The sequence below is a fragment of the Lethenteron reissneri genome, chromosome 30 (assembly GCF_015708825.2).
Source record: "Lethenteron reissneri isolate LAM-NWPU_2019-01 chromosome 30, ASM1570882v1, whole genome shotgun sequence".
Lineage (NCBI taxonomy): Eukaryota > Metazoa > Chordata > Hyperoartia > Petromyzontiformes > Petromyzontidae > Lethenteron > Lethenteron reissneri.
In genome coordinates, this window is record NC_083808.1 from 5,681,677 (window position 1) to 5,709,175 (window position 27,499).

Genomic DNA, 27,499 nt, shown 5'->3' on the forward strand with positions numbered 1-27,499 from the left:
CACCCTCGTGTTCACCTTCTGAAGCGCTCGCTCGTCACCGTGGCGTGCGCGATAACCACCACCACCACCACGTGGCTTTTCTTTCGTGTTGTGCGCGGTGCATTTAGCGCAACAGCGCGTGGATTTATAGCGTTTGTTTTCATTTGTTTGCTGGTGACTTGTATTTCATATCGGAATCGCCTCCAGTGCTGTTGCTGCTGGCGGCAATAAAAGTGGTTTAAAAGTCAAAGTCTGCACGTGGCTGTCGCGCCGTGAGCTGGATGCCACTGCGACCGCTCGCGGTGCGGTAACTCGTTTGGCCCCCAAAACGAGTTACCTGCTGTGGTCTGTAAACGCCACCGCTGGGGAGACGAGGATGGCCGGGCGTGGTTTCCGGCCACACCGCCATCCCACAGTGGCCTTAATAGGTGCTCGCTAACAGCACTCGAACCCGCTCCCATGGACAGGCATGATGAGGTAGCCGCTCACTCAGCACGTGTGGATGTTATTATATTTTTCGGTCCTGTTTGGGCGAATACTCTCTCCCCCCCTCCTCTCTCTCTCTCCTACCTTCTCCTTCCATGACCAAGTCCCCGATCGTTGCCCCAGCGTGAGTGGGGCAGTGAGCCCAATCCCCGTTCCCTCCCTGACCCCCGTGTGCACATGGCCTCTGGCTTGTCGTCCCCTTACCTCCCCCCCCCATCGCTCGCTCGTACTTTGTAATGGGCTCTTGTTCAATAAATAACAACAACAATTAATAACAGCACTTGCCCCACCGGTTCATTAAAGTCCATAACGGGGGGGGGGGGGGGGGAAATCTTTGTAATTTTTTTGTTTTGTGTTTTTGTTTTTGCCTTTGCGCGTCACACAGAACCGCATGCACGAGAGCCTGCACCTCTTCAACAGCATCTGCAACCACCGCTACTTCAACGCCACCTCCATCGTGCTCTTCCTCAACAAGAAGGATCTGTTCGAGGTGAAGGTGAAGAAGGCTCACCTCAGCATCTGCTTCCCCGACTACGACGGTAGGGTTCGACCGGCACCACACCGCAGCATCTGCTTACCCGATTACGACGGTAGGGCTCGACCGGCACACACCGCAGAATCTGCTTCCCCGACTACGACGGTAGGGCTCGACCGGCACCACACCGCAGAATCTGCTTCCCCGACTACGACGGTAGGGTTCGACCGGCACCACACCGCAGAATCTGCTTCCCCGACTAGCTCGACGGCACACACCGCAGAATCTGCTTCCCCGACTACGACGGTAGGGTTCGACCGGCACCACACCGCAGAATCTGCTTCCCCGACTACGACGGTAGGGCTCGACCGGCACCACACCGCAGCATCTGCTTCCCCGACTACGACGGTAGGGTTCGACCGGCACCACACCGCAGCATCTGCTTCCCCGACTACGACGGTAGAGTTCGACCGGGACACACCGCAGCATCTGCTTCCCCGACTACGACGGTAGGGCTCGACCGGCACCACACCGCAGCACCGAGCCCGGCAGGGAGGGAGAGAGAGAGAGCAAAGCAACGAAGGACAGGGGTCAAACGAATGTGGATTTTGACAGCTCTCGGCACGGCAGACCCTGGAGACTCGTTAATTAAGGAGAGTCCTGGAGGGAATAAATAAACGTTCGATCTGATTGCGCGGGTTTTTTTATCCTGAAAGAAAGAAAAAACACCCGACAACTTGCTTCTTTCGGACGCGCGATGTTTGGCCGATTCCATTGATGAGTGTTTCAAGATGTGTGGGCAGGGAGCAAAGCACCTGGCGAAAATCCACACACGCACACACAACGATTAACACTCGAGGCACCGCACAGATGGATGCAACGATCCACTCTCCTGTACTCTTCTCCTTTGGCCAGCTCACCAGCGGGTTCGGGAGTTTTGCAAATCCGTGAGATTCACTCCCAAAGTGCTAAACCACTGGTGTGCACTACCATACCCAGATGATTTGTAAGCGAAGTATGCTGTACGTTGGAAGAAAGTGGATTTCCCACACATAGACGTATGCATGTCCATTAAGGGTTGTGTAATAATGCATCGATTCGACGAGCAAAATCGATTACGACGATCGTGCTATGGGCGTGTAAAGATGGTTTCTTTTCACTTGAGGCCTCTATATTCACTGGAATAATCAACATTAATAATAATCTTGATTTGAAGCTTTCGTGACTGCAGGAATCCATACTCTTTGGTTCTTTCGGTAAAGTCACGTGGGTAGAAAAATAATAGATCACGACGTTTCGATCGCAACACAAGCAATCGTCATCAGGTGGGACAACCACAGCAAGATAAAACTGCTGAAGTATTGCTGAAGTATTTCAGTAGTTTTTTCTAACTACGTGTCTTTACCGAAAGAACCAAAGAGTATTGATAATACTGGTTAGTCACAGCTCTTGTCAATTCATTGCTGAACGAAGGCCTCCACATGCCGTGTCAGTCACGGGGGTTGTTAGTTTGACCATACTTCATCATACTGGTCAGTGCGGCTTGGTGAAACGGGGAATCTCAGAACCAGTTCAGATATTGCTCGCCACTGATGCGAGCTGTGTGGCCAGGAATCCAACTCAGGTTCAAGTTCATGTATTAGGTGTAGCCCTGTGAGCCATTCGGCTCTTGAATCGGGTGCAACCACAACAAACAAAAAACAAAAACATGAACAAAAAACATCTTAAAGTGAATATGTAACTGAGTGCAAACAGAAAATCCAAGAAAAGACAGCAAAATATTGCAGAAAGAAACACCGTACACCAACGCTGTGTGCAAAAATCCCAGTCGGATGCAAGTCAAACAACCAACAACAACCACAAGACAACTTAGATTAAGGCCATCAGTCTAACTCTGTACTACAACAAACAAACATGGCCAAACCAGTTCCAGAACCCGGCGCGCTAACCACTGCATCACGTCTCAAACTTCTTCAGCAGTCTTGTTTATACTCTACATCAAGACAGTTAGTTGAAATGTGAGACTGAGGAATGTTACTTTCCAGGTGTGCACTGCCTTACAAGATGATTGATTTTTTTCTCCCATTTCTGTTCGCTTTCACACATAACAGGGCCCAACACTTACGACGATGCGGGCAATTTCATCAAGCTGCAGTTCCTCGACCTGAACATGCGCAAGGAGTCCAAGGAGATCTACTCACACATGACGTGCGCCACCGACACCAAGAACGTCAAGTTCGTGTTCGACGCCGTCACCGACATCATCATCAAGGAAAACCTCAAGGACTGCGGCCTCTTCTAGAGCAAGCAGCGGCAAGCCGCCCTCAAGGGAGGCTGCGCCCACGTGCAGTGTGAATGCCGTGTGAGCGTGTGGATTAATCGTCGTCGTTGTGGTCATGGTCGTGGTCATCTGCCCCTTCCGTCAGCTCGTTCCCGGCGATAGGGGTCGAACGAAATCCCCCCCCCCCCTACCGCCCTCCCATCCCATGGTCCCATGGTTCTCCTTCTGTAGCTAACGTTTGCTGCTTCGTTCCGTTCTTCTCGAGTTTTCGCCGCAGGTTATATCGACCTTGATTTGTGTCGTCTTCCCCTTCTCCCGTTGTCTTCCATTTTTCTGAGCGCCGGAGTGGGTTTATCCGTCACAGGGCTCGTATGCTCGGCATCGCTTTGAGTGGCACAATTAAAATGTCCCGCTAATATTTGAGCGCATCGGCCTGCCAGATGATCCGGCTAACCAAGGTATTTATTTTTCTAACGGCAGCGCTACAGTACTGTCTATAGCACACGTGCATGTCGATCCACTGCTGGATGAGGGCATCCCCAGCACCGTGCGGGTTGTGGAGGTTATTTGACTGTACTTCACCACGCCGGTCAGAGTTTAATGGTGAAGGCGTGGGGTAATAGGCGTGTGAGTATAGAACAATCTATTTTGCCGCACTATCGTGTACGCTGTATTATCTTATATGGCACCATCGGGTATTCAACTTTTGGGGTGCCGCACCGCTCAAAAAGTAATGTCTTTTGTAATTTGTGAGACAACGTTGGCTTAGTGTTGTCAGTAATGCAGGAATAACAGTGTGTAGATATTGCACATTGTGACGTGTCATAGTTATACGACTTGTTGGTATGAAACTAAAGAAGAAATATATTGCAAAACTAGACTTCCAGTTAACTTTTAGTTCGTATGAGTTGCTGTTTATTCGGTAAAAAAAAGTGTTTGGGGAAACTGATGGGAGGGATTCAAATGTATACGAAGTCGCTGAATAAATGACTTTAGGGCAGTGCATATGTCTCGAGTCAAAATAGACACGGCATGACTTCTGTCCAGATACAATCCGGACACCTGCTTTAACACCAGCACACTCATCACAATGCACGTTCGCCAGCAGCAACTGTCAAACATAAACAACTCCATTTCGGGGAGAGAAAAAAAAACCAAGAATTCCTCAGATGATTCGAATCGGACGAGTGAATTACCCACCCAACTCCTTTAATTGAAACCTGGTAATTATATTCCATTTAATAATGGGTTGAAGGATCACACGCAAAAAAATACAACCAAGAGCGGCAACCAGTGGCCAATGGGCCACACATTACGATGGTGCGGCCTTCCTTAAGACGCGACATCAGGGGGTCGGCAACCAAAATAACAAGATGAGACATTTTATTTTTCGGATTCAGTCAAAAAAGACAAAGCTGTAATCAATGCGATTGAATATGAAATGGCGGTGGTCCTTCATGAATAACAGCCACGAAGCGGTCCTTGATGTGCCCCATACGGCTCCGGACTCCGCAGGTCTCCTACCCCTGTCCATGGTGAACTGGACTCTCATGGTAAACTGGACTTCCATGGTGAACTGGACGTCCATGGCAACTGGACTCCCATGGTGAACTGGACTTCCATGGTGAACTGGACTTCCATGGTGAACTGGACTTCCATGGTGAACTGGACTTCCATGGTAAACTGGACTTCCATGGTGAACTGGACGTCCATGGCAACTGGACTCTGAACTGGACTTCCATGGTGAACTGGACTTCCATGGTGAACTGGACTTCCATGGATGAAATGGACTTCCATGGATGAAATGGACTTCCATGGATGAAATGGACTTCCATGGATGAAATGGACTTCCATGGTGAACTGGACGTCCATGGCAACTGGACTCCCATGGTGAACTGGACTTCCATGGTGAACTGGACTTCCATGGTGAACTGGACTTCCATGGTGAACTAGACTTCCATGATAAACTGGACGTCCATGGTGAACTTGACTTCCATGGTGAACTGGACTACCATGGTGAACTGGACTTCCATAGTGAACTGGACGTCCATGGTAGGTACGTACGTTGAACTTCTTTCGCAACGTACGTAGCCAACCGTGCTAATCTGAAGTGTGTTAGACTGGGGGGCGGCGTTGGGGGGGGGGCAATGTTGTTCGTACGTGGCTTTGCCTATGAAGTCATTCGATGGCAACGGACAACATTTGGCACATTTACATTTGTGCCGTCAAATCACAGTTCAAAACGTGCTACGACAGTTGTTGGCGAGTAGGGACGTGGAAGGAGTCAACGGCGAAACGGGGCGTTGTGTGGGGCGCATGGGCCTGGGATCCCCGCATGCCCACTCAATTCCATTGTTGCTCGCCGCTCGCTCTCTGTGACTCGGTTGTCAGCTCCGGTCTTTTAGCATCTGGTGACGATAAGAGCAGCGGGAACATTTTTCCAACTCGGCAGGCCGGCTCTCATGGGCGGACGTGCCCCGTCTGCCAGACAGAGCGCGTAAAAGAACACGTGGAATGATTTTCAAGTGCAGGCGAATGCGTGCCAACGTCTGGGCGCGCGATGCCCGTTCAACCCACGCTTCCAGGAGCAGCTGTACTCAGGCCCAGACCTGTGCTAGTGCCCGGGCAGCACAGGACCGAAACGGAGCCAGGCTGTCATTTGCTCACAAACCCAATGGCCTCATCCCATCTCATCTTGTCGCACTTCCCCTAACCCTACGGTCGGGCAGCAACTTTTCACGCAAAAAAAAATCTTCGTTCGAGACGAAGCTTAATGAAAGCGAACTCATTTTTTTTTTAAACTTTGTAATGGTAAAACACTCCCCTGCGCAGTTTTAAAACGTAACGGGGCCTCGTGGCTGAGCAAGATCATTGACGTCACGGCGCGGGCTCCTCGTTTCTGCGTTGACCCCGTGAGATGACAACCCATTCCTGGGTCAGTCCGGCTGTAAAGTAGGTAGCACTGGGTCCTTTCATTCGGCTCACTTTGCTGCGTTTCCACCACAATTGGGAAGCAGGCCCATACTGTGCTGGGCCATTCCAAAAAACAACCCCAGCAGGGCTCGTTTTTTATCCCAACGCTTTGAAAGCCGAGCAGCTCTGTGCGCCCCACACCTCCTCTTCGCTTCCGTGGCCGTAGAGAAACGAAACACTATTGTTTTAAAACAACGTTTTATATCTGCTCTGCTTAATTTACACCATCCCAAGCTCAAATGTAATATTCTTGTAATTTACACATTTTTCTGGATACAAAGCACAGCCCTGACATTGATTATAATTCTGACTGTTTTATTACGCGCCACCCAGAAAATAGTGTGTGGCTCCCATCGGAAAGGGAGCTACACAGCAGGTTGTCAGGGCGTAATGGGTTGGTGGCTTAAACTGTTGAGGCTACACCGCGGTCATCCAGGCTGAGCCCACGTGCCCAGCTTGCAATGCATGCCGGCTTGCTTCTCCCAGTGGCCGTGGGAACGTGGCAGCAGGCCCACTTGGAGAAACTCTCGTCTCACTGGCCCACCTCGCAGTGGGACACTGCGGGGATAGATGGCTCCTTCGAGATGGCGTTGACCGAAGCACGGTTCTCCTTTGGTTGCATCAATGAGATAAAAGGCAAAAAAGCTGAGCAGAATTTTTTCTGGCAAATCTTGCAAATCAACCAAATGTAGCCAACATCAACAAGTCTTTACAGTAGGCACGGTGGCGATGTGTAAACTACGTCGCCTGGTATACAGGAGGTCCTGGCATACAGGAGGGCCTGGCCTCGATCTCTACCTTGACACCTGCATGTTTGGAGTTTGCATGTCCTCCCCGTGGTTGTGTGGATTTTTCTCCGGGTGCTCCAGTTTCCCCATCCACATTTACAAACACGCGTATGGAGTATTTGACTGCTATAAATGTTCACGTGACTATATCATTTGTGGCCGGGTCGCTTCCTAAAAATAGTGAAAATAAATAGAATGAACCAAGGCTGTGGTTCTGCCCCATGACACTTGTTTGGTAGATTTAATGCACATTGTTCCATACACACATTGTTCACACACACATTGTTCACACACACATTGTTCGTACACACAGTGTCCCACACACACATTCGCGTTATTCATTTTGGTCGTGATTGGGGGCTTTCCGCACGGGTATATTGGCAATGGGAAAATTAAAAGGTTGTCAGAGGAGCTGGGAGTGTTTTTTTTCCAGTGCGTTCGTGTGCCTGGTATCTGATGTGACAGCTACAGATAATGCATGAAATACTTCCCATCTCCCAAGGTTAATGTTACAACTGCACAGTTGATCGAACACGCATTAACTTTACGCTTCGTTGCATAATACCGTATCGCGTGTTCGCTTCAGTGATATTGGAACTAAATTTGTGCGAGACTCTTACCGCGAGGTTGACGGTTACGTTTTCTAATTAAGTGAAATTCAACGTAGTGAGTTTCTGCAATATAACAACGTCAAAAAAGTCCCACCTACCTCATTATGTGCAGCTCATCTCAGGCTTAGTGCCGCATTGCAGAATTCGAGCTCACTTCATGGGGATTTAAAAATATAAACACAGCAATAGGGAGAGGTGCAGCCTTTAAATTGCTTGCTCACGCCACCGCTGTGGTAAGGGAGGGAACTCTAGATGATCCCTCGAGGGAATTTTGGCCTACTCTTCCACGCTGGCCTGATGTCTCGGCAGAGTTGAGGAGTAACCCAACATTTTACATAACCACACGTAACCTGGTAACCCACTTTACACTGCTGCATGGACACAGGGCGGGCGGGTGTGGGATTTAAGAAACGTGGCTGGAGGTCGAACTGCTACCTCTCTCGATCGCAGGTCTGGTGTGCTAACCATCACACCACGGCAGCGGACCTCATCCAAGAGCGAATCCGACAACACATTGCTCCGAGGTTACACGGCAGTTGTCTAAAACTCTCTTGGGGATTATGTAACAGCTGTGGAATAAAGGAAGTGGTGTATTTAATACGAGAGAGTCAAGAATAATTAGAGGAAAAAATAGCGAGAGTTGCAATCTTGCTCCCAGACCTGATTTGGATGGGTCGGTAAAAATGTACGTCTTGCATAAAATGTAAGCGATAAATATTGCAAAAATATTAAACGTCAACGTACTGCAAATGTGTTTGTCTTTGTTCCCGTGACATTTGCCCACCCCCTCTACATGATTAGCAGCCACTTACAGACTCTCGGGTGGTGAAGGGAGCCCACGAGAAATGAAAAGGAACTTTGATTTCATTTGATCGGAAAGGCAATCAGGACGGCACTTTCTACAGGGCCAAAAAGAAACCGCGCTCGGAGAACGTATGAATCTTCTTGGCTCTTTCGGTAAAGTCACGTAGAAGGGAAGTAATAAAATAATAAAAATAAAACATAATACAATAATTCTCACGAAACGTCGTGAGAATTCGTGAGAATTATTTTATCATGGTTTATTTGTATTATTTTATTACTTCCCTTCTACGTGATTTTACCGAAAGAACCAAGAAGATGAATCCCTGCAGTCACGAAAGCTTTAAATCAAAACGTATGAATCGTTTACAAGGTCTAATTGCTGCGCGCACGTTTAGCGACTGAGTGCCGACAACTCCTTATAACTGCAGATGGCATGTGTTGGAACACTACGAATATTACAGAGGGGCGTCAAATAATGAAGCCACGTGCAAACGTGGGACTCGCACAACAGCAATGCTATGACGTGGCTGTTTTGCGCGATCTCGTACATCGGAATTGCATTCAACATCAGGAGATGTAACGGCGCGTCGAATTGCGTGCGCGTAGGGATTGGCTGGCTTTGATTTGGACATGTTGAACATTGTTTACGTAACCGCCTGACGCTGCTAAAACAATGAGTTATTCTCGAAAGAAATCACGACCTAGAATTGTGACAATTCAGATATGCGGAGAAATGTGAATTGTTACGCAAGAATGTTAATGAAGAGCATGCGGATTTGTGCTTCCGATATAATTAAAAATGCTGTATCCCACTTAACATTGTAGAGAGATAAATAAAGAGTGCAACATATTAACAACACAGTCTGTGTTAATGTGCATATATTATCTACAAACAGAAAACTGTAATAAAAATGTATTTATTGTTCAAATGAGTATTTATGCAGTGCTCATCTCTCATTTATAGCTCGAAGTGGGGGATATCCCACACTCCTGTGATAGGGGCGAGTCTAGCCATAGGACAACCACTGTTGACTTTCCCACAAATCAGTACCTAATTTATCAACCCCCGAGGGATGATGGGCCGAGTTGACACTCAACCAGGATTCGAATTCGAAAAACCTTCTGATCGCGAGCCGTTTGCTTTACCGCTGGGAAAATTTAATTAAAAGTGGATTCATTAAAATGTTACGAGCCAATGAAATGCTTCTAATAAAGACGAGTGTGGGAAAGATGCAGCAGTTAACACGCATTCACAACTGAAAGTCTCACATCAACGATCGCAAACTTCAGCAAAACGTCACGGATGCCGGCCAAACTTCATCGGTCACACACACGCACACAAAAAGAAAACACACGTGTGTCGTTTTTATTACGATTTGGGCGGAAGAAGATACACCAGGGGTCGGGAACCTTTTTGACTGGGAGAGCCATAAAAGCCAAATATTTCTAAATATATTGCATTGAGAGCCATATAGTATTTTTAAGGTATAATAAATTAAATATGTCTTACTTTTAATGCGACTTCTGGTGCCGTGTGGTTTTGCTGATGGCCTTGTAGTCTGGTTCATACGTGGTGAGGTTGAGCTCCATGCAGGCGTTGAGGCCCCGTAACCCGTGAAATTTATCTTCAAAACTAATTTCTGTTTACTTAAAAATGACACACTATTATTAAGCAATATCACAAGTATTTTAAAATCAGTTCCAAACTGATTTTTTATTTTATTTTTTTCAACTCAAAATTGTCTGGGAGCCATATGCCGTCACCGAAAGAGCCATATATGGCTCGCGAGCCATAGGTTCCCGACCGCTGAGATACACAGCCGAGATGTTGCCTCTAATTTACAGTCGGACGCTCTGCCGTTTGCTGATCTCCCCGTAAAATGAACCCCGCCCGCCGATGGCCGTTGAATTAAAACGGCCCCCATCGCTGCCGCGGAGATTCACCGGGACACCGAACACCACCGCAGCCGCCAGTAAGAGGCAGCGAAACATTTATTTCGGACAACGGGGGCCAATTTGCTGTGACCCCTCCCCACCCCTCCCCATGGGTCACGGTGATGTGCAGATGTCATTGCCTCCGACACCGTCAATTTGGGGCTTCGTTTAACAAATAAACAAAAAAGTCGTATGTTTCAGCATCGTTCCGAATGGGATGAATTTTAAAAAGGTTCCTTTTTTTGCCGCTCCTTGTTGAGATTGAACAGAATTTTGTTCGGTCGCAATTTGCGCGAGATGACTGGGTCTCTCTCCGCAGCGGAGAAACGAAGTCATGGCATTGACAGTTTAAAACGAGCGATGCATGATGAGATTTGCTCAATTTAGATGCCTTTTTGATAGAACAAAAAAGAATAGAGAGCATGTAGCTGATCATGGAGGGACATAACAAGCCAAGACAATTGACAGAGTATAGAGCGTCTCAATTTGTCAAGGTCTCAGGAACATGTCTTTCAGTAAGTGCCTCAAGGAGAATACTTTCTGCCGAAACATCCAATAAACCAGGATATATGTAAGTCCCTCCACGACAATGTAATAGAAAAAAACCCAGAACCAAAGTTGCCCTCAATGCGCCCGATCTCAATGGATCTCAGATGCTAAGCAGGCTTGAGCTTTGATGGTGCTTGGCTGGGCATCCACGGTGCACAAACAGACTGCCATAGTTTCGAGTTAAAGCTTTCGTGACTGCAGGGATTCATCTTCTTGGTTCTTTCGGTAAAGTCACGTAGAAGGGAAGTAATAAAATAATAAAAATAAAACTAAAATAAAATAATTCTCACGACGTTTCGGCCACAACGCAAGGAGCCGTCCGCAGGTGGAGAGCAGGTCTGTCGGGAAGACAGAGTCTGAATGACACACCCCAGGCTTGGAGCGACTATTTAAGCTGGGATGGAGGGGGGGAAGAGCGCCTTGACAAAATAATTTGCATATCAAGAGGAATTTAGCATATTTATGGGAAATGCAGATATGCGATTAGTACTACTTGTGAAATGCGTAAATAGTCGCTCCAAGCCTGGGGTGTGGCATTCAGACGCTGTCTTCTCGACAGACCTGTTCTCCACCTGAGGACGGCTGCTTGCGTTGTGGCCGAAACGTCGTGAGAATTATTCATAATCAACGTTTTTGGGTTTAGATCGCGTTATTTATAAATGTGTCGTAACCTTCCACCACCCGACACGGCCAATCAGTAAAAAAGTGTCACGTTGACAAAAGACAAATAGTTCACTGCTTTAGCCCACCGGTGTGTTGAAGCCACAACATTTACAATTTGAGTACGACGTTTCGCTGGTAATTGCATCCAGCATCATCGGGCAATTCGCCAGAATGAGAATTACTTTACGTTTTATTTGTATTATTTTATTATTTCCATTCTACGTGACTTTACCGAAAGAATCAAGGAGAGGCTGCCAGGGTTTGCAGTGCGATACGATGGGCAGCAGAGGGTTGTGCAAACAAAATTCATTGCCGTACTGTGCTCGTGTACTCTCGCAAGGCTTACTGCCTTCAAACTCCACTGGCCAGCGTGGTGAGGTATGTTTAAACAAGCCCCCACGACACGCACGCTGTGGGGGAGGGGACACTCATCTGGCCGTGGATTGACGCAAATGGCCGTAACATGCACAAACGGTTGGATACGTACGGTGAGAAAGAAGCTCAAAATCCACATACATATGTACGATAATGCATTTTAATCGATGAACTGATGTTAACTCCCTTGCCTGGTATGCAGGAGATTGTGGGTTCGATCCCGACCTTGACGCCTGTATATTTTGAATGTGCGTGTCTTTCTCCCCGTGGTCGCGTGGATTTTTCTCCGGTTCCTGCGGTTTCTCCCTCCACATTTAGAATGAACATCACGCGTTTAGAGTATCTGGCTGCTCTAAATTTCCACGTGATGAGCCACTTCGTGGCCAGGTCGCTCCTGAAAAAGAGCTACATAACTCAGTGGGCCTTACCTGGTAAGATAAAAAAAATAGTTTAAAGTTTAATGGTTTTAGCCTCATTAGCAACGCGTTTGGGAGACGATGAACTCTGCTCGACGAACAGATGACGGTAATGCACTCAATGAAGGCGATTCAAAAGACACTCCCATCTGATAAGAAACCAACTGAAGTTTTATTACAGACTTGCAAAGCTTCGTGTATCAAATAAATCATAAAATGCTCTCAAACAGCTGAAAATGTTGGAATATATGCGGACGGTGAATTTTGTGTTGCCATATTTTAAACAAATTTTTTTTTGCAACAATCATTTCACTACCATTTTAGGGAGAAAAAAACAACATTGGAATATTACAAATTAAAACCTACTTACATACAATTATACCAGAAACATACCATTTACCTCACATTAAATGCATCATAAAATATTCCCTGCAGAGGGTTAACAAAGCAAAACAAGGACAACGGTTGTTCCCCTATTGTAGCGGCAAATTTAATCGTAGAAAAAGTAACAAAATTAAACTTGCACATCACAGAGGCCGAGCCAAGGACCCGATGTTAATGAGAATAACAATGTGTCTACAACAAAGGTGCAACAACAACAACAAACTACGACCTTTTTGGGACATTTCCTTGACAATGCTGAAAGAAATGCATTCTCACCCCCCCTCCCCCCCCTGAAAAGAAATCATGCAACATTTGGTATTTCATCTTGGATGACAAGAGATGACTTCACACAGGGGATGAAAACACGCTGCTCTCACTCGAGCAACGGAGAAGACAGATCTGTCGTTGGTTCGTGTGCGCGCGGGAACACCCAGAGTAACCAGCGAGACTTACAAGACAAATGATCCCCCGTACAGCCTGCACAGACTGTTGGGGCAAGTGCTGTTAGCGAGCAGCACCTATGAAGGCCGGCACTGTGGCACACGAGGGGGAGGGTGGTCAGCACCACGCACGGTTGCTTTTGTCTCCCCAGTCGCGATGTTTACTACACACCGCACCGGGTACTCATTTGAGGCTGAGTCGATCTAGGGGAGGCCCAGGACCGATTCAGACAATCGTCACCGGTGTTGGCCATGAGCGAGACTCGAACTTGGGTGGCTGGGTTCGTAGCGCAGTGCTAACCGCTGCACCACCGCTCCCCAGGACACACACACACCAATGTTCCATTCGCTGTACAAAAGTGAAATTGTTTCCAAATATAATTGGCATACAATCCCGTAAAATGACCATGGTAAATATACCGGTTACTGTTTCTGTACGTTAAATGTTCCCCTCCGAAAGGAAGTACGTTTTTTTTTTATTAATACACGCGTGATTGTCTATCGTTCTACGAGATTACATTTACGATGACTCATTCCACATTTGCGTTGTGTAAGCGAGATTTAACTGAGTTTGCACATTTTACCAGAGGTGTAATGATTCACTTCCGATTCAGGTTCGTAATTTGATCACGGTTTTCACCCACAGAGGCACACACACATAATAAAAAAAACCGGGGGATATTTAATCGGAAGAAGAATCTCACGATAAGCGGTCGAGGGAGGGACTGTGATGTGGATCGACCGTCATGAGTAGTGAATTATTACACAACGGACAAAAACTAGGACTGTAGCTAAAATATTTCCCTGGATACCTATCTCAAAAAAAGGACAAAGATTCGAAAAAAGAATCAGTTATTTGTTTTACAATGTGGCGAACATGTGGGCGCTTGTGGCTGCCCGAGTGCCATGCAGCGTATACACATTTGAAAACATTACAAGCGTGATCGAATGCGTGCGTGTATCACGAGCCAAAGAATCAACATCAATCCATGAATTGATTAATCATTACACCTCTAACATTTATACAACTACAGCAAATCTGTTACTGCCAACAACTTCCTGGGTACCCATTAATGAAACCTGAAGTGGCTTGCCCTAGACGGTGAACATGCAAGAATTTATAACTTAACAATTTATTTCAAGAGAAAAAAAAGCTATATAATTGCGTAAATAAATCTGAGAAACCTGAACCAAGTTTTGTGTGCATCAAGCTTGGTCATTCTGGCGGTGATGGGTCACATCTAAAATACTTTCTTATTAAATAAACCATGATCCCGTGTTTCATACCCAACCGTGGCCTATAATAACAATGGAAAAAGCTCCTGTTGATAGATATGCCTCTTTACATGCACGGCATAGTTTCAATTAAAAATAACTGCACTTAGCATTGTATCAACTAATGGGCGTCTATTTCAGCAGGAAACTGCCATGACAGGTTTAACGTGCATTCAGTTTAAATCCCTATTTAAAGCAACAACGTGAGCTCCAGAGAACTACTGAGATCAGGTCCCACATTTAGAACGGGATGGTCCAGACTACGCCATCAAAGTCTATTCCCTGGCCCAATCTGCCCTCGTCCCACGACATTTTAAATTCACTGCGTAGGACCCAACACTAATCCCAATGCTGCAGTGGTGTAACGGTCAGCACACTGGATTTCAATCCAGAAATCACCGGTTCGATCTCACTGGCTCGGCATATGAAACAACGAACAAGTTTCTTAAATTTCTCCCCTATTTTCCAAGTTGTCCTGCCAGAATGAACGATTAGCCAGAAATAACCCTCCGGAGGGGCTCTATAGAAGTCCCTATAGTGGAGTCCCTTCAATCGGGCAGTGGCGTGAGCAAGGCATTGCAGGGCTGCTCCTTTACCTTTCACATAGGACCCGGCACGAATAAAAAAAAACTTGCTTTTTTAAAATTCTCGAATGTCATTTACATCCATTATATAATCATGAATGTATAATAACTGTATTATTATTTATTATTTGCATTGTTATATTTACACACACGGGAAGGAAACTATGTAGTATTTATGGCATTGATAAGGCAGGTGGCCTGCACAGAACTTCTTTGTTGAGGGCGTGTATTGCTAAGCTGGAAGGTTATATGTAGGAGGGGAAAAATCAATCAACAGTGAATTACAGAAGCAACGCCTCCTAACTTTGTGTACATAAGTACACAATGAATGGCTTTCAGCTGAACAACCTTTGAAATGCTTAGCTTTCACCATGAGGCAAAGCTACCACACTGCCCACACATGTCATCAAAACAAAAAGTATCGAATGCAGTAGCTCTACACTGTATGTATATGTATACATGTAAAATAATTTTAATGGTGTCTGCTATTTTGAGAGGTGCTGCAAGCCCTTAAAAGCTTCTATCGATTCATGTTAGTCCAGCTTCACGTACTTAACTATATTAAATGTTTACCTTACATAGAACATTGCTTACACACAGATGAATATTTAAAGCGAACATCAACTTTTTTACGCAGGCACCCACCGCGCTCTGTTAGTTTTTGTTTTGTTGTTGTTGCTACTACAAATAAAGATACATTGCATATAAAATAACAATAACTCAGGTATGCTACGATTGCGGTGACTTTTAAAGTAACGGATAACATTCGCATGTTACGCGTTGACGAAAGATATCTGCAGTGCAACCACTGTTTTTTTGTTGGAATATTCCCAAACGTGTCACCATCGCTTGGCGCCCAAATATACGGAACCATCTCTCGCTCTCTCTCTCTCTGCAAAGAGACGGACGACAGATGAACAACGCCAGCGCACTCCTACGCGCTTGCACTCCTCGCCCCACGTGACCACTACATTGACGCCGGCAACAAATTGCAAAGGACATCAATGCGATTGCCAACAATAAACCATTACGGAAACGTTCGTGCATGCACATGCGGACGTACACACGTGCGGACACATGCAGAACACAACATCAAGGGTCAGGAAGGGCCCGAATGAAAACTAATTTAATAAGGACGCCTTGCCCGCTATAACCTATTGACTTGTTGCCTCGAGAGATGTGACATGTTGGCCGAAGAGCGTTGCTGGCTTTGCGGCACAGAAGTGACCTTCCATGTGTTTAGACTGCACTCGTAATATTTCGAGGGTAGCAGGAAATGTGGCCGGAGGCAGTCAACGGTGAACACTGTTGAACTCACACTCGCTCACTGACTTTCTGCTGTTACAACACGAACATTGCACAATTTTTTGGTGGCAACGTCTCCAATATCCGTGCCTTAATTGACGTCAGCAACAACAACAAAAAAGCAGACAAAATAAATCACAAACGCTTGCACGGCTGAAATATTTTTCCAACACAGTACGATGTCGCATATCCACCCCCGACCAATGAACCGCGCAAACCCAGCGCTCCGTTTGTGGTGTAGTGGTCATATTCTGCCAATGTTCACAAAATCCGACCTTTTCGCACAAAGTCATGTTGCTCTTAATCTCGTGTGCATTCGCTTGTTTACAAAGCACGGTCGAGCGTTTCCCAACGGTGAGCGTAGCATGCGCTTTAATCCTTTCCAGTAACCCGTTCTGGTATGGTGGCGCAACTGTCATTTTCTACAGATGGTCACAAACCTGACCTTATCGCGTTTCCACCAATATCTCAGTCAAAATTAAAATTACTTGATACAGCTATTGTGCTGTGACGGTTCCACCTGAAGACGGAAGCTTGTGTTGCCTCCGAAACGTCGTGATTTTTATTTTATTTTTATTTTACTTTTATTAATTTTAATTTTTTACCTACGTGACTTTACCGAAAAAAAACCCTAAGAATATGAATCCTTGCAGTCACGAAAGCTTCAAATCTAGAATTAATATCTCAGTCCTCAGCGAAGATGGATAATCCCGACGTTGTACCGTATCTGCCACGCTGCTTCTGCCTCAGTGAAGTGACCACTTTCAAAATATTGAATGGCTTTTGGTTGCTGTCAAAGTGTGGGACTCTGAATGAGTCCAACCAGCTGTACATTCCACCAAAGGTTTTATATAATCCCATTTGTAAGCAAATTCACGTCATCCGTTTTCACATCCTTAATTCTTCCTTCAGCCACAACAAAGCCACCTACGACAATGCATCGAATCAGAAGTCCCATTTATTTGCAGCTTCTCATCTTTATCCTCTACCCCAATTTCCCAAGTTGTGATTTCAAGATGATCGAAACGAGCCTAATGAACTGCACTTTAACCGTCTTGCCTTCGAGACAATAACGGAGAACTATGGCGGAGCAAAAACGTTGAAACCTGGGGGGTGGGGGTGTGGGGGTGTGGGGGTGCAGAGGGGGGAGAAATTGGCGGGGTCACAACAGACAGCCCCTGAGGCCCAGGCAGCCCGGGTGGGTTTCAACCAACGGGGATCACCGAAATGGCCTTTAACGCTTGTATGTTTACGCAAGGAAAGCCTCACTGAGTCTCATGACTGCTTTTCAGGAGGGGCCCTGCCAAAGTTTTCAAAGCAGGGGGGGAGGGGGGGGCAACGGCTGCGAACTTTATTCTAATCGAGTAAAATTCGCGAATGACGTCACGGGATCTACAGCGGGCGTGTATGGAATCACGATTAACACGCCACGCCGCAGTATTAATCACGGTTAATACTCCGCGCCGCAGTATTAACCAGGGCGGTCAGCCAGATTCGAACCGCGAACCTCTGCTACGAGCGGTGAGCGTGCCCGCACCCGGGGCCGCGTCACCACCGTGCTTTGCGCCGGGAATTTCACCGTAGTCAACAAGGTCGCGGTTACCATAGTTACAGTATCTCTGTGCTGCATTCACACGACCTTAAATCGGTGTGTAGCAACAACACCAACAACACACGTGGGGGTCGCCCTGACTGGCGTAACTTATTTTGCCGTGAGCTTTTACGTCCGCGTGAAGCGATTATGAAACTGATCGGCGAGCGATGAGTAATGCCGCAAAAAAATAAAACCATGCTCAGAATCTTCTTGGTTCTTTCGGTAAAGTCACGTAGAAGGGAAGTAATAAAATAATAAAAATAAAACATAACAAAATAATTCTCACGACGTTTCGGCCACAACGCAAGCAGCCGTCTTCAGGTGGAGCCTTCTCGACAGACCTGTTCTCCACCTGAAGACGGCTGCTTGCGTTGTGGCCGAAACGTCGTGAGAATTATTTTGTTATGTTTTATTTTTATTATTTTATTATTTCCCTTCTACGTGACTTTACCGAAAGAACCAAGAAGATGAATCCCTGCAGTCACGAAAGTTTTAAATCGAAATCATGCTCAGAATGTTCAAGCGATTAGGGATGTATTTGTCGACATCGGCATGGCCTAGCAGGAGTGGGTGTCTGCCGCTTGTCGCGAAGGTTCGCGGTTCGTGACCAGCAGCCGCCCCCCTGGTTAATACCACGATTGCCACGCGCTGTGCCCATCACAGAACGGCGTTAGAGATCCCGTGAGGCGGTTCAAAAACAACTTCCGCCACCGCCGCCGTCGCCGCTGTCGTGAAAGTCCAAGTTTTGACGACGGACTCGCAAATTCCTTCTTTTGGTGAAACGGCATCGCGACATCGCCAGCCGACTGCGCAGCTACAGCAGGCTGCTCCCAACTGAAATATTGCACCCTCGTGATAGCCCTGCACTGTAAGAATGGTACAGATATCAAATGTACTCATGATTTGAGTTGATTTAGCACACTGGTTTTCTGTCAAAAGTTGGGCTAAACCCCTTTTATATTCAGTGGAACGAGCGGTGGTTGCAGGCGACAAAGCCTTTTGGGATGAATGAAGGGACGCGCTCTGTACGTGTCATGAATGGGCTTTCTAAACCCGCAAGATGTATTTACAATGTCAACTTCACAAAAACACCAAACCAAAAGTGGCTCGTGTAGGATTTTCTAACTCTAGGCTGCTCGCAAAGGCCTATCATCAAACTATCTACACCGCACTTTAAGTGTACCAAAAATGTAAAAGTCTGCTTTATCCAAATTTAACAAAAACATTAAACATCGGGCGAGATTGGATTTTGATTTTCTTTTATATTTAGAATTGGAACACGTCATCATCACTAGCAAAAAAACCGGAATGCTTTTGTTACTGTGACTTACAACTGGTGTTAGCATGCACGGCTGCAAGCATCTACGCAAGAGTGGAAAATCCATCCAAGCAAAACGTTAACCGAGGGACTTTCATTAAATAACAATACTGACAACAAACTAATGCTACAGGTGAAGATTCATAGCAGGCTAAATATCGGTAAGACTAGAACTACAGAGGCAGCTACACGCCACGCACATTAAACTCTAAAACGCATTTTAGGTAAGCAGCTTTTACTTTGTAATTTAACTCGAATGTTATTTATGTTTCATTTTCAAGCCTGTCTGCTTTCCCCACAGTAAAAAATAATATACTTTCGTTGAAGGACAGTACACAGAAGTACGGTAAACTTCGAGAGAGAGAGAGAGAGTGAGAGAGAAAGAGAGAAAATAAAACACTCGCGCAGAGATCCAGGCATTTGGTCAAGAACCAGCTTCAGTCACATCACGCTATTTTACAGACACTTTCATCTACAGGCCGAATGCTATAAATATGCCGTGTGAGAGTAGGAGTGGGGGGGCACCGGTCATCAGAAGTAGATAGTGTTGCAGGATTTTAGCGCCTGAAGTTTTGCGGTCAGGGCTGCCCAAGGTCACCGGTCGTTTTGTGAAACACGTAGAGACTGGTAGAAGGTCACTTGACTTGTTTGGCTCGTGCGGCCGCTTGGTAGCAGGGCGGACGCGCCGAGCAAACCTGGGAGACAGGAAAACGCAGACACGGCGTTACCAGCCAACCGCCACAAGCAGCTTCATTATCATCAAGCATGATTAATCCACTGTTGGATGAAGGCCTCACCCCCCCAGCCACCCAACCTCCCCCCACCCAAAGCTGTAGACATCTCTCCTCCTGACCCTACGAAGTAATAATCCGCGAGTTCATTTCATCCATCCATCTCCCCTAGGTGGACGTATCCGTGGATGCATTCCCATTGCTTGGTGACCAATCCGTCATTGTCCTCGGCCATCAACACCCTGAGCGGCAGCGTCGACTTTTAAAGATGTCGTTGAACGTGCGTCTGGTCTCTGACCCACGTGTGGTTCCTCTCTCTCTCTCCGCGATGACCACCACAACCACGTGACTTTTCTGTAGTGTTGTGCGCGGTGCTTTTAGCACCACGGCGCGTGGATTTGTAGCGTTTATTTTCATTTGTTTGCTGGTGACTTTGTGTATTTCATATAGAAATCGCCTCCAGTGCTTTTGCTGCTGGCGGCAATAAAAGTTGTTTAAAAGTCAAAATCTCCCTCTCTCCGTGTCTCAAAGCAATTGCAAGCATGCACCTCTCTACGCTTTGTTGTGCAATTGTCGGTATTTGTTCTAATTTTTGTTGTTGATGACCACGTTTTATGCGTCTGCCAAGCAGCTTATTGGACAATAATCGGCCACTACATCTGGGGCTTTTGGCAGCGCGCGCTTACTTTTGAATTTGAACTGCAAAGCAAGAGAGAGCGACGTGGTAACCCAGTTTTTTTGGAGTCATCGTAAAATTGACGAAACAGTGTAGCCAGTGCCGCTCGCCCCCACTCTGCTCACGACATCAACCAGCTCTTTGCTGTTTATAAAACGTCACCTCAAGAGTAACCGCCGATGTTGAACGCTCTCGGCACGACGTTACGAGAGATACATTTTATACTCTTTGACTTTACCGAAAGAACCAAAGAGTATGGATTCCTGCAGTCACGAAAGCTTCAAATCAAGATAGATACATTTTACATTGCTGGTTATGCTGTAGCGACCAGTTAAAGCGGTTGGACGCGTAGAGAGATAAGCTTGCCCCTGTTTGGAGAATACAAATATTAGTGTTGTGCTAACATTGGAGACTATTTTTGGTAGTAGGCGCACGTGTTGCCATAGTGCCAAGTACGGGACTTATCCCCAAATAGGTAGGCCGAAGTTGGGAGGGGTATTACGCCGTTAACAACAAAATCCACAATTTACCTGGGGCTTATCTCCTTACTCTCCCGACAAACCTGGGATTCTATAAAACTATAAAAATATATATATATTACCAGGTAAGGCTCACTGAGTTGCATAGCTCTTTTTCAGAAGCGACCTTGCCACAAATGATAACTCAATGAAGTGGCTTTTCATGTTTACATTTAAAGCAGCCAAATACTTTATAACGCATATTTATTGTAAATGTGGAGGGAAAAACTGGAGGATCCGGAGTAAAATCTACACGACCACGGGGAGAGAAAACTTGCAAACTACAAATATACACGTGTCAGGGTCGGGATCGAACACACAACCTTCTGTATACCACGCGAGGTAGTTAACATCTCGCTACCGCAGCGCCCCTCTCACTGCGCCACTAACCATTCACGAAACACATGCACACTCGCACTAACGCATGCACGAGCATGTGCACAAGTGCGAACAAAGACAAAATATCTCGTATAGCCTTAACAGACTTTTGAGGCAAGTGCTGTTCGCGAGCACCTATTAAGGCCGGCGCAAGGGGGTGGGCGGCCAACGCAATGACCTGACGTTTTTCTTTCCCCGAGTGGCAATGTGTACACGCTGCACCAGGTACTCATTTGAGGCTGAGTCGACCTAGGAGAGGTCCACGACCGGGTCACCGGTTTCTTAGCGCAGCATGCTAACCACTTAACTACCTCTCCCCAGGTGCGTACATACTCGTGTACACACACGTGCACATATACACGCACCCACACAAAATCTCACACATGAACCGACTGATGAACTGTCATGATTCATGGTCGTAATCCAAATCGAGGTTTATTTATAGAATGTATTGTCTCATTTGTCCGTCTCCTATATTCTAATAGCCTAAATGTGACATTACCATACAATTTGCACGTATAATTAATGATCGATTCTTCCAATGGAAATTGAATGAATGCATGAGCATAGGAATCAGTTTTACACAACGAATTAATAAATCGTCAAGTGCCTAAAACACACGATCACAAAAACAAAGGTCCCCCATATTGCCTTCAGCAGACTATTGGGGCAAGTGCTGTTCGCGAGCACCTATTGAGGCCGGCACGACACGCGAAGGGGGTGGGTGGCCAGCACCACGCCCGGCCGCCTGGTCTCCCGAGCGCTGATGAAGGCCGAGTCGACCTAGGGGAGGCCCTAGGACCGGTTCAAATAATCGCCGCTTTTATTCAACGCGGGTGCCCGGAGTCGTAGCGCATTCCCGCCAACATTTGAACTCTGGATGGACAATCTCCGCTGCAGCTGAACAGCGACAGGGGCACAGCCACTGTGGGGGGTCATGGGTGTTCGGATCCCACCAACATGTTGAGATATGGCTAAGTGACACCCACAACAAGTTGTGGGCCCTGGTTAGCACACATACACAGGGTCAACACAACACACAGCCACACAGTAAACACACACACATGCACAGTGCAAGCACATACATGGACGGTCAGCACACACACACGGTCAACACATACACAGCACATACACAAAGTCAGCACACACACGCGGTCAACAACAACAACAACAACCGCCATTCGCCACTAAGTGGCGGTGACGTCACCACGACGCTTGTGCCAGGCCCGTTTACTTCGTGGTTTCGTGGTAATAAATTGAGGGTGGAGGGGTTACCAGCCCCTCGCACCCGTCCAGAGCCCCCGTTTAGCCACTGTGGTGGTCACAGACGCCATGGGGGTAGAGGCCAATGAGGCATTGGGCCTCCCCCCACAGCACTGTCCAAGACAGTGTTGTCACGCGGTCAGCACACACACACAGGGTCAGCACACACACATACACGTACTTCCCAAGTGTGGCCGCACCGCTGCAGGGCAGTGACAGTGGTACCCACCGGGGTTCGGAGGGGGTGGTGTGTGGGGAGGCGGGCGCTCGCGGCTCTAGAAGAGGCCGCAGTCCTTGAGGTTGTTCTTGATGATGACGTCGGTGACGGCGTCGAAGACGAACTGCACGTTCTTGGTGTCGGTGGCGCAGGTGAAGTGTGAGTAGATCTCCTTGGTGTCCTTGCGCTTGTTGAGGTCCTCGAAGCGGTTCTGGATGTAGGACGAGGCCGCCTCGTACGTGCTGGGGCCTGAGGGGTCACAGCGGCCAGAGGATGGCAGGCGGCGTCAAGGCTATCGTCGGCTGCCCCCATCTATCTACCGCTGGATGAAATACGTTTTTTAAAATCAGAATCTTTGTTCATCCTGGAATAATCCCATGAGCTATGAATCTCTTTTTCACAGATCAGCAAGATACATCAACAAACAATGGAAACAACGATACGAGTGAAATTAGAAAAAAGGTAAAGCAGGTCGCTAACATAAATAGAGGATAGGAATCGGACAAGGAGACACGCTTTCGCTAAGATAGTTCACACTGCCAAGGTGACGCGTTTTCATTCGGATTGAAGACAAAGGCACGCACGGGAATTGATAAAGGGGGTTTGGCGTCTCATAGCTCCTGACCACGTAGCCATCACCACGACCCACTGAAAATGAACTCCTGGAAATGATTGTAGAATGTTTTGTTAAAGAAGGGCTGCAAAAAAGTTGGGCTCGCAATAAATACGAGCAAAACCAATGTCGCGAACAAATCGCTTGCAGCAAAAAGATTTCTGTCAGGGTGTCACAACTGGAGCTGTGCATAACTAGGACAGTTGCACAATGCATTTATGAATAATATATATGTTGTGGTAATTTTTTTTGACTATAATTTGCATATTATCAAGAATAATTATGATAACTGTAAATGCAATTATTTGGCATGAAATCGATTCAGCGCCCCCTGTGATTTGAATGTCACAACTCGGGGGTTACGATTCTATTCAAGAACCAGTTCGTTGTCATCTTGTTTGTACTGCTCCTTTCGTATTTACCATCTTGATTTGTTCGATTAGCCTCAAGGTAACGTTTGCCTACGTGGTACGCAATCAATTCTTAGGTTGCTCATTCAACGCAGGTATCGTGTTCATTTGAATCAACAAATGTAAAATTCGTGAATTCGCCACATGGCTAATTCTTAGAAATATAATCGCGGCACCATAAATCATAACAAGCGTGAAGTCAAATTTCGATTTAAAGCTTTCGTCACTGCAGGGATTCATCTTCTTGGTTCTTTCGGTAAAGTCACGTAGAAGGGAAGTAATAAAATAATAAAAATAAAACATAATAAAATAATTCTCACGACGTTTCGGCCACAACGCAAGCAGCTGTCCTCAGGTGAAAACCAGGTCTGTCGGGGAGACAGCGTCTGAATGACGCAGTCACGCAAGCTTTTAATCAGGTCTGTCGGGGAGACAGCGTCTGAATGACGCAGTCACGCAAGCTTTTAATCAGGTCTGTCGGGGAGACAGCGTCTGAATGACGCAGTCACGCAAGCTTTTAATCAGGTCTGTCGGGGAGACAGCGTCTGAATGACGCTGTCTCCCCGACAGACCTGGTTTTCACCTGAGGACGGCTGCTTGCGTTGTGGCCGAAACGTCGTGAGAATTATTTTATTATGTTTTATTTTTATTATTTTATTACTTCCCTTCTACGTGACTTTACCGAAAGAACCAAGAAGAGAAAAGCTCGAATTTAGTGGAGGCTCTACCGCAAGCAGTCTCGCTAAACAGGAAATTGCAGGGCGACACCCTTATCTCAGCTAACAACTGAAGAGTTCGCTAATGATTTATCTTGTTATTTTTCAAATTAAACCACGCAATCTCACCGAGGTCAACTTTACGCACGACAAGTAACGGCATCCAAGACGCTAACACCAACATCATTTGACTGTAATGTGGAAGAAAAAAAACCCACCACATTCATCTGAACGCAATCAAACCATAAGCGCTAAACCAATTTTGTTCGCTTTTTTAACGGCGGCGCCGCATCATTGTTCACGCCTGCGAGCAGCAATCAAACATTAACAGCCCGGGGGCTTTGCAAGTCGTGAAAGCTCCCTCGACAAATGCATATATTATCACGGCATGTTTGTTGGCCAGTTTTGCCACAAGTATGTGTGGTTAATGCAGACTTTGATAACTTGCAATAGGCGAGATGTTAACTACCTCGGCTGGTATACAGGAGGTCGTGGGTTAGATCCCAACCCTGGACGCCTGTATATTTGGAGTTAGCATACTTTCCCCGTGGTCATGTGGATTTTATCTTCGCATTTAGAAAAATGTGTTAAGAGTATTTGGATGCTGCTATACATTTCCACGTGATAAGCCACTTAGTTGAGCTATCATTTGTGGCCAGGTCGCTTCTGCAAAATAGCTACAAAGCTCAGTGGACCTTACCTGGTAAAACAAAAAAATGTCCACCGAATGAACATCTTAACACCTGTTTTTATTGCCAGAAAGGGTGAAAAGCCTAAAAAAGATTCTCTCATCGTTTTGAAACTGGCAAAAAGGTCCCATAGATAATAAATCCCCCATCGCCTTCAAACTCCGCTGCACAACATGAGCCCAGGCACAATGCTGTCTTTGTTGAATGAGGCCGACGCTTGGCTTGGCACAGAATTGAATAGATTTTTTCGTTAACAGATTTGCCGATGCGTTCGAACTTGAATACGACGGCTGCTACGAGCTGCTCACGGTTCTGAACGCCGCCGCTGCCGTCTCTCAAACGAGACGAGACGGGCAAAGCGAGGCCTCGTGCGTCACCGCGGAATCTTTGTCGTGAAATGTTTTCGCAATGGATGAAATATGGCGGAGAAGTAAAAAAAATAAGAATTCGTAATACGTGACCTCTAATACGTTGGGAAGATAAATCCATACCGTAACGGCCACTCACGTGTAAAATTGCCCTCGAGATGGTTTGTTAAACATGCCTCTTAATGTTTGCACGTTGTAAATCATAGCTCTTACCACTGCCTCCACAACTTTATGCTGTGATTTTGTCTGCGGAAAATCACGCACCTTTGTATAACACAAGCACCGTCAGTGGCGCACACTCTCAAAGAACAGTCACCGTTATAACGACAGATCGCGGAGACAGAAATGTATAATAATAAAATAATAATAATAAAATAAAATAATAAAACATTAAAATGACTATATTAAATCACGACGTTTCGGAAGCAACACAAGCCTCCGTCATCAGGTGTAACTGCTCCAGTAAAATGACTGTAGCGTTTCGATTTAAAGCTTTCGTGACTGCAGGGATTAAACTTCTTGGTTTTTTCGGTAAAGTCACGTAGAATGGAAATAATAAAATAATAAAACATAATAAAATCATTTTCACGACGTTTCGGCCACAACGTTTCGGCCACAACGCAAGCAGCGGCTGCTTGCGTTGTGGCCGAAACGTCGTGATAATTATTTTATTATGTTTTATTTTTATTATTTTATTATTTCCATTCTACGTGACTTTACCGAAAGAACAAAGAAGATTACTGTAGCGTGTGAAGAAAGCTATTCAAGACACGTGTTTTTATATAGGGTGCTGGGCAGGGAGCAGTGTACAAGCGTACGAGCGTACTTGCAGTCTACTTGCAGTGTACAAGCACGGAGATGGTTATCTCTCCCCCCCCTCGACTCATTGGCTCCTCCCTGCCCAGCACCCTATATAAAAACACGTGTCTTGAATAGCTTTCTTCACACGCTACAGTAATTTTACTGGAGCAGTTACACCTGATGACGGAGGCTTGTGTTGCTTCCGAAACGTCGTGATTTAATGTAGTTATTTCATCTATCATTTTTTTACCTACGTGACTTTACCGAAAGAACCTAAGAGTAGAAATGTATAATCGCCGCACGCGTTTCAAAGAAATGACGGCGCCACGGCCTGCATTTGTATTTTCACGCAATTGCCATCAATTTAATTAAAATCCACCCAACAATCAATGGTCCGCAATGCGCGTAGCCACGCATAGGCGCACGAGGTCCGGCCCTTTCTGTTCAAGTCCCCGAGCCGGCTCGATTTTCCCACTCCGTGGAGCGGATGTTGAAGCTAGGCCTGCGAGGTGAGCAAGCCGGCAGCTCCCGACGTACCCGTGTACTCGGGGAAGCACGAGGTGATGGGGCAGAGGGCAATCTTCTCCTCGAAGATGTCCTTCTTGTTGAGGAAGAGGATAATGGACGTCTCTGTGAACCACTTGTTGTTGCATATGCTGTCGAAGAGTTTCATGCTCTCCTGCATGCGGTTCTGCGGAGAGAGAAAAGCAACCGGTTTTTTTTACGGGCAATCCAGTGAAGGGCTGGCGGGGACATTCGGGGAAAAAAAGCGACCCAACTAGGAGGACTGACAAGGTGGTGTGTGTGGTGTGATCAGAGGCAAGCGCAGGTTTAACACCGTAGGCTTTCGCGACCAATATCATCCATAATACAGGTTTTTTTGT

The 27,499-nt window shown here is 46.4% G+C and overlaps 2 protein-coding genes across 3 annotated transcripts in view; one reads left to right on the forward strand and one right to left on the reverse strand.

Annotated features, from left to right (window-relative positions):
* Positions 1-4,224, forward strand: part of LOC133349448 (guanine nucleotide-binding protein G(t) subunit alpha-1) — a 38,261-nt gene extending 34,037 nt beyond the window's left edge. The window contains exons 7-8 of the mRNA XM_061562899.1: positions 851-1,004; positions 3,052-4,224. Of these exons, the coding sequence (XP_061418883.1) occupies positions 851-1,004; positions 3,052-3,242 (345 nt within the window). The 3' untranslated portion in view covers positions 3,243-4,224. The remainder of the gene's footprint in view (positions 1-850; positions 1,005-3,051) is intronic.
* A 14,119-nt stretch (positions 4,225-18,343) lies between these two features.
* LOC133349449 (guanine nucleotide-binding protein G(i) subunit alpha-1-like) overlaps positions 18,344-27,499 on the reverse strand; it is a 117,489-nt gene continuing 108,333 nt past the window's right edge. For both annotated transcript variants that reach the window (XM_061562900.1, XM_061562901.1), the window contains exons 8-10: positions 27,153-27,306; positions 23,031-23,267; positions 18,344-19,930 (exon numbers count right to left, since the gene is read on the reverse strand). In XM_061562900.1, the coding sequence (XP_061418884.1) occupies positions 23,077-23,267; positions 27,153-27,306 (345 nt within the window). In that variant the 3' untranslated portion in view covers positions 18,344-19,930; positions 23,031-23,076. The remainder of the gene's footprint in view (positions 19,931-23,030; positions 23,268-27,152; positions 27,307-27,499) is intronic.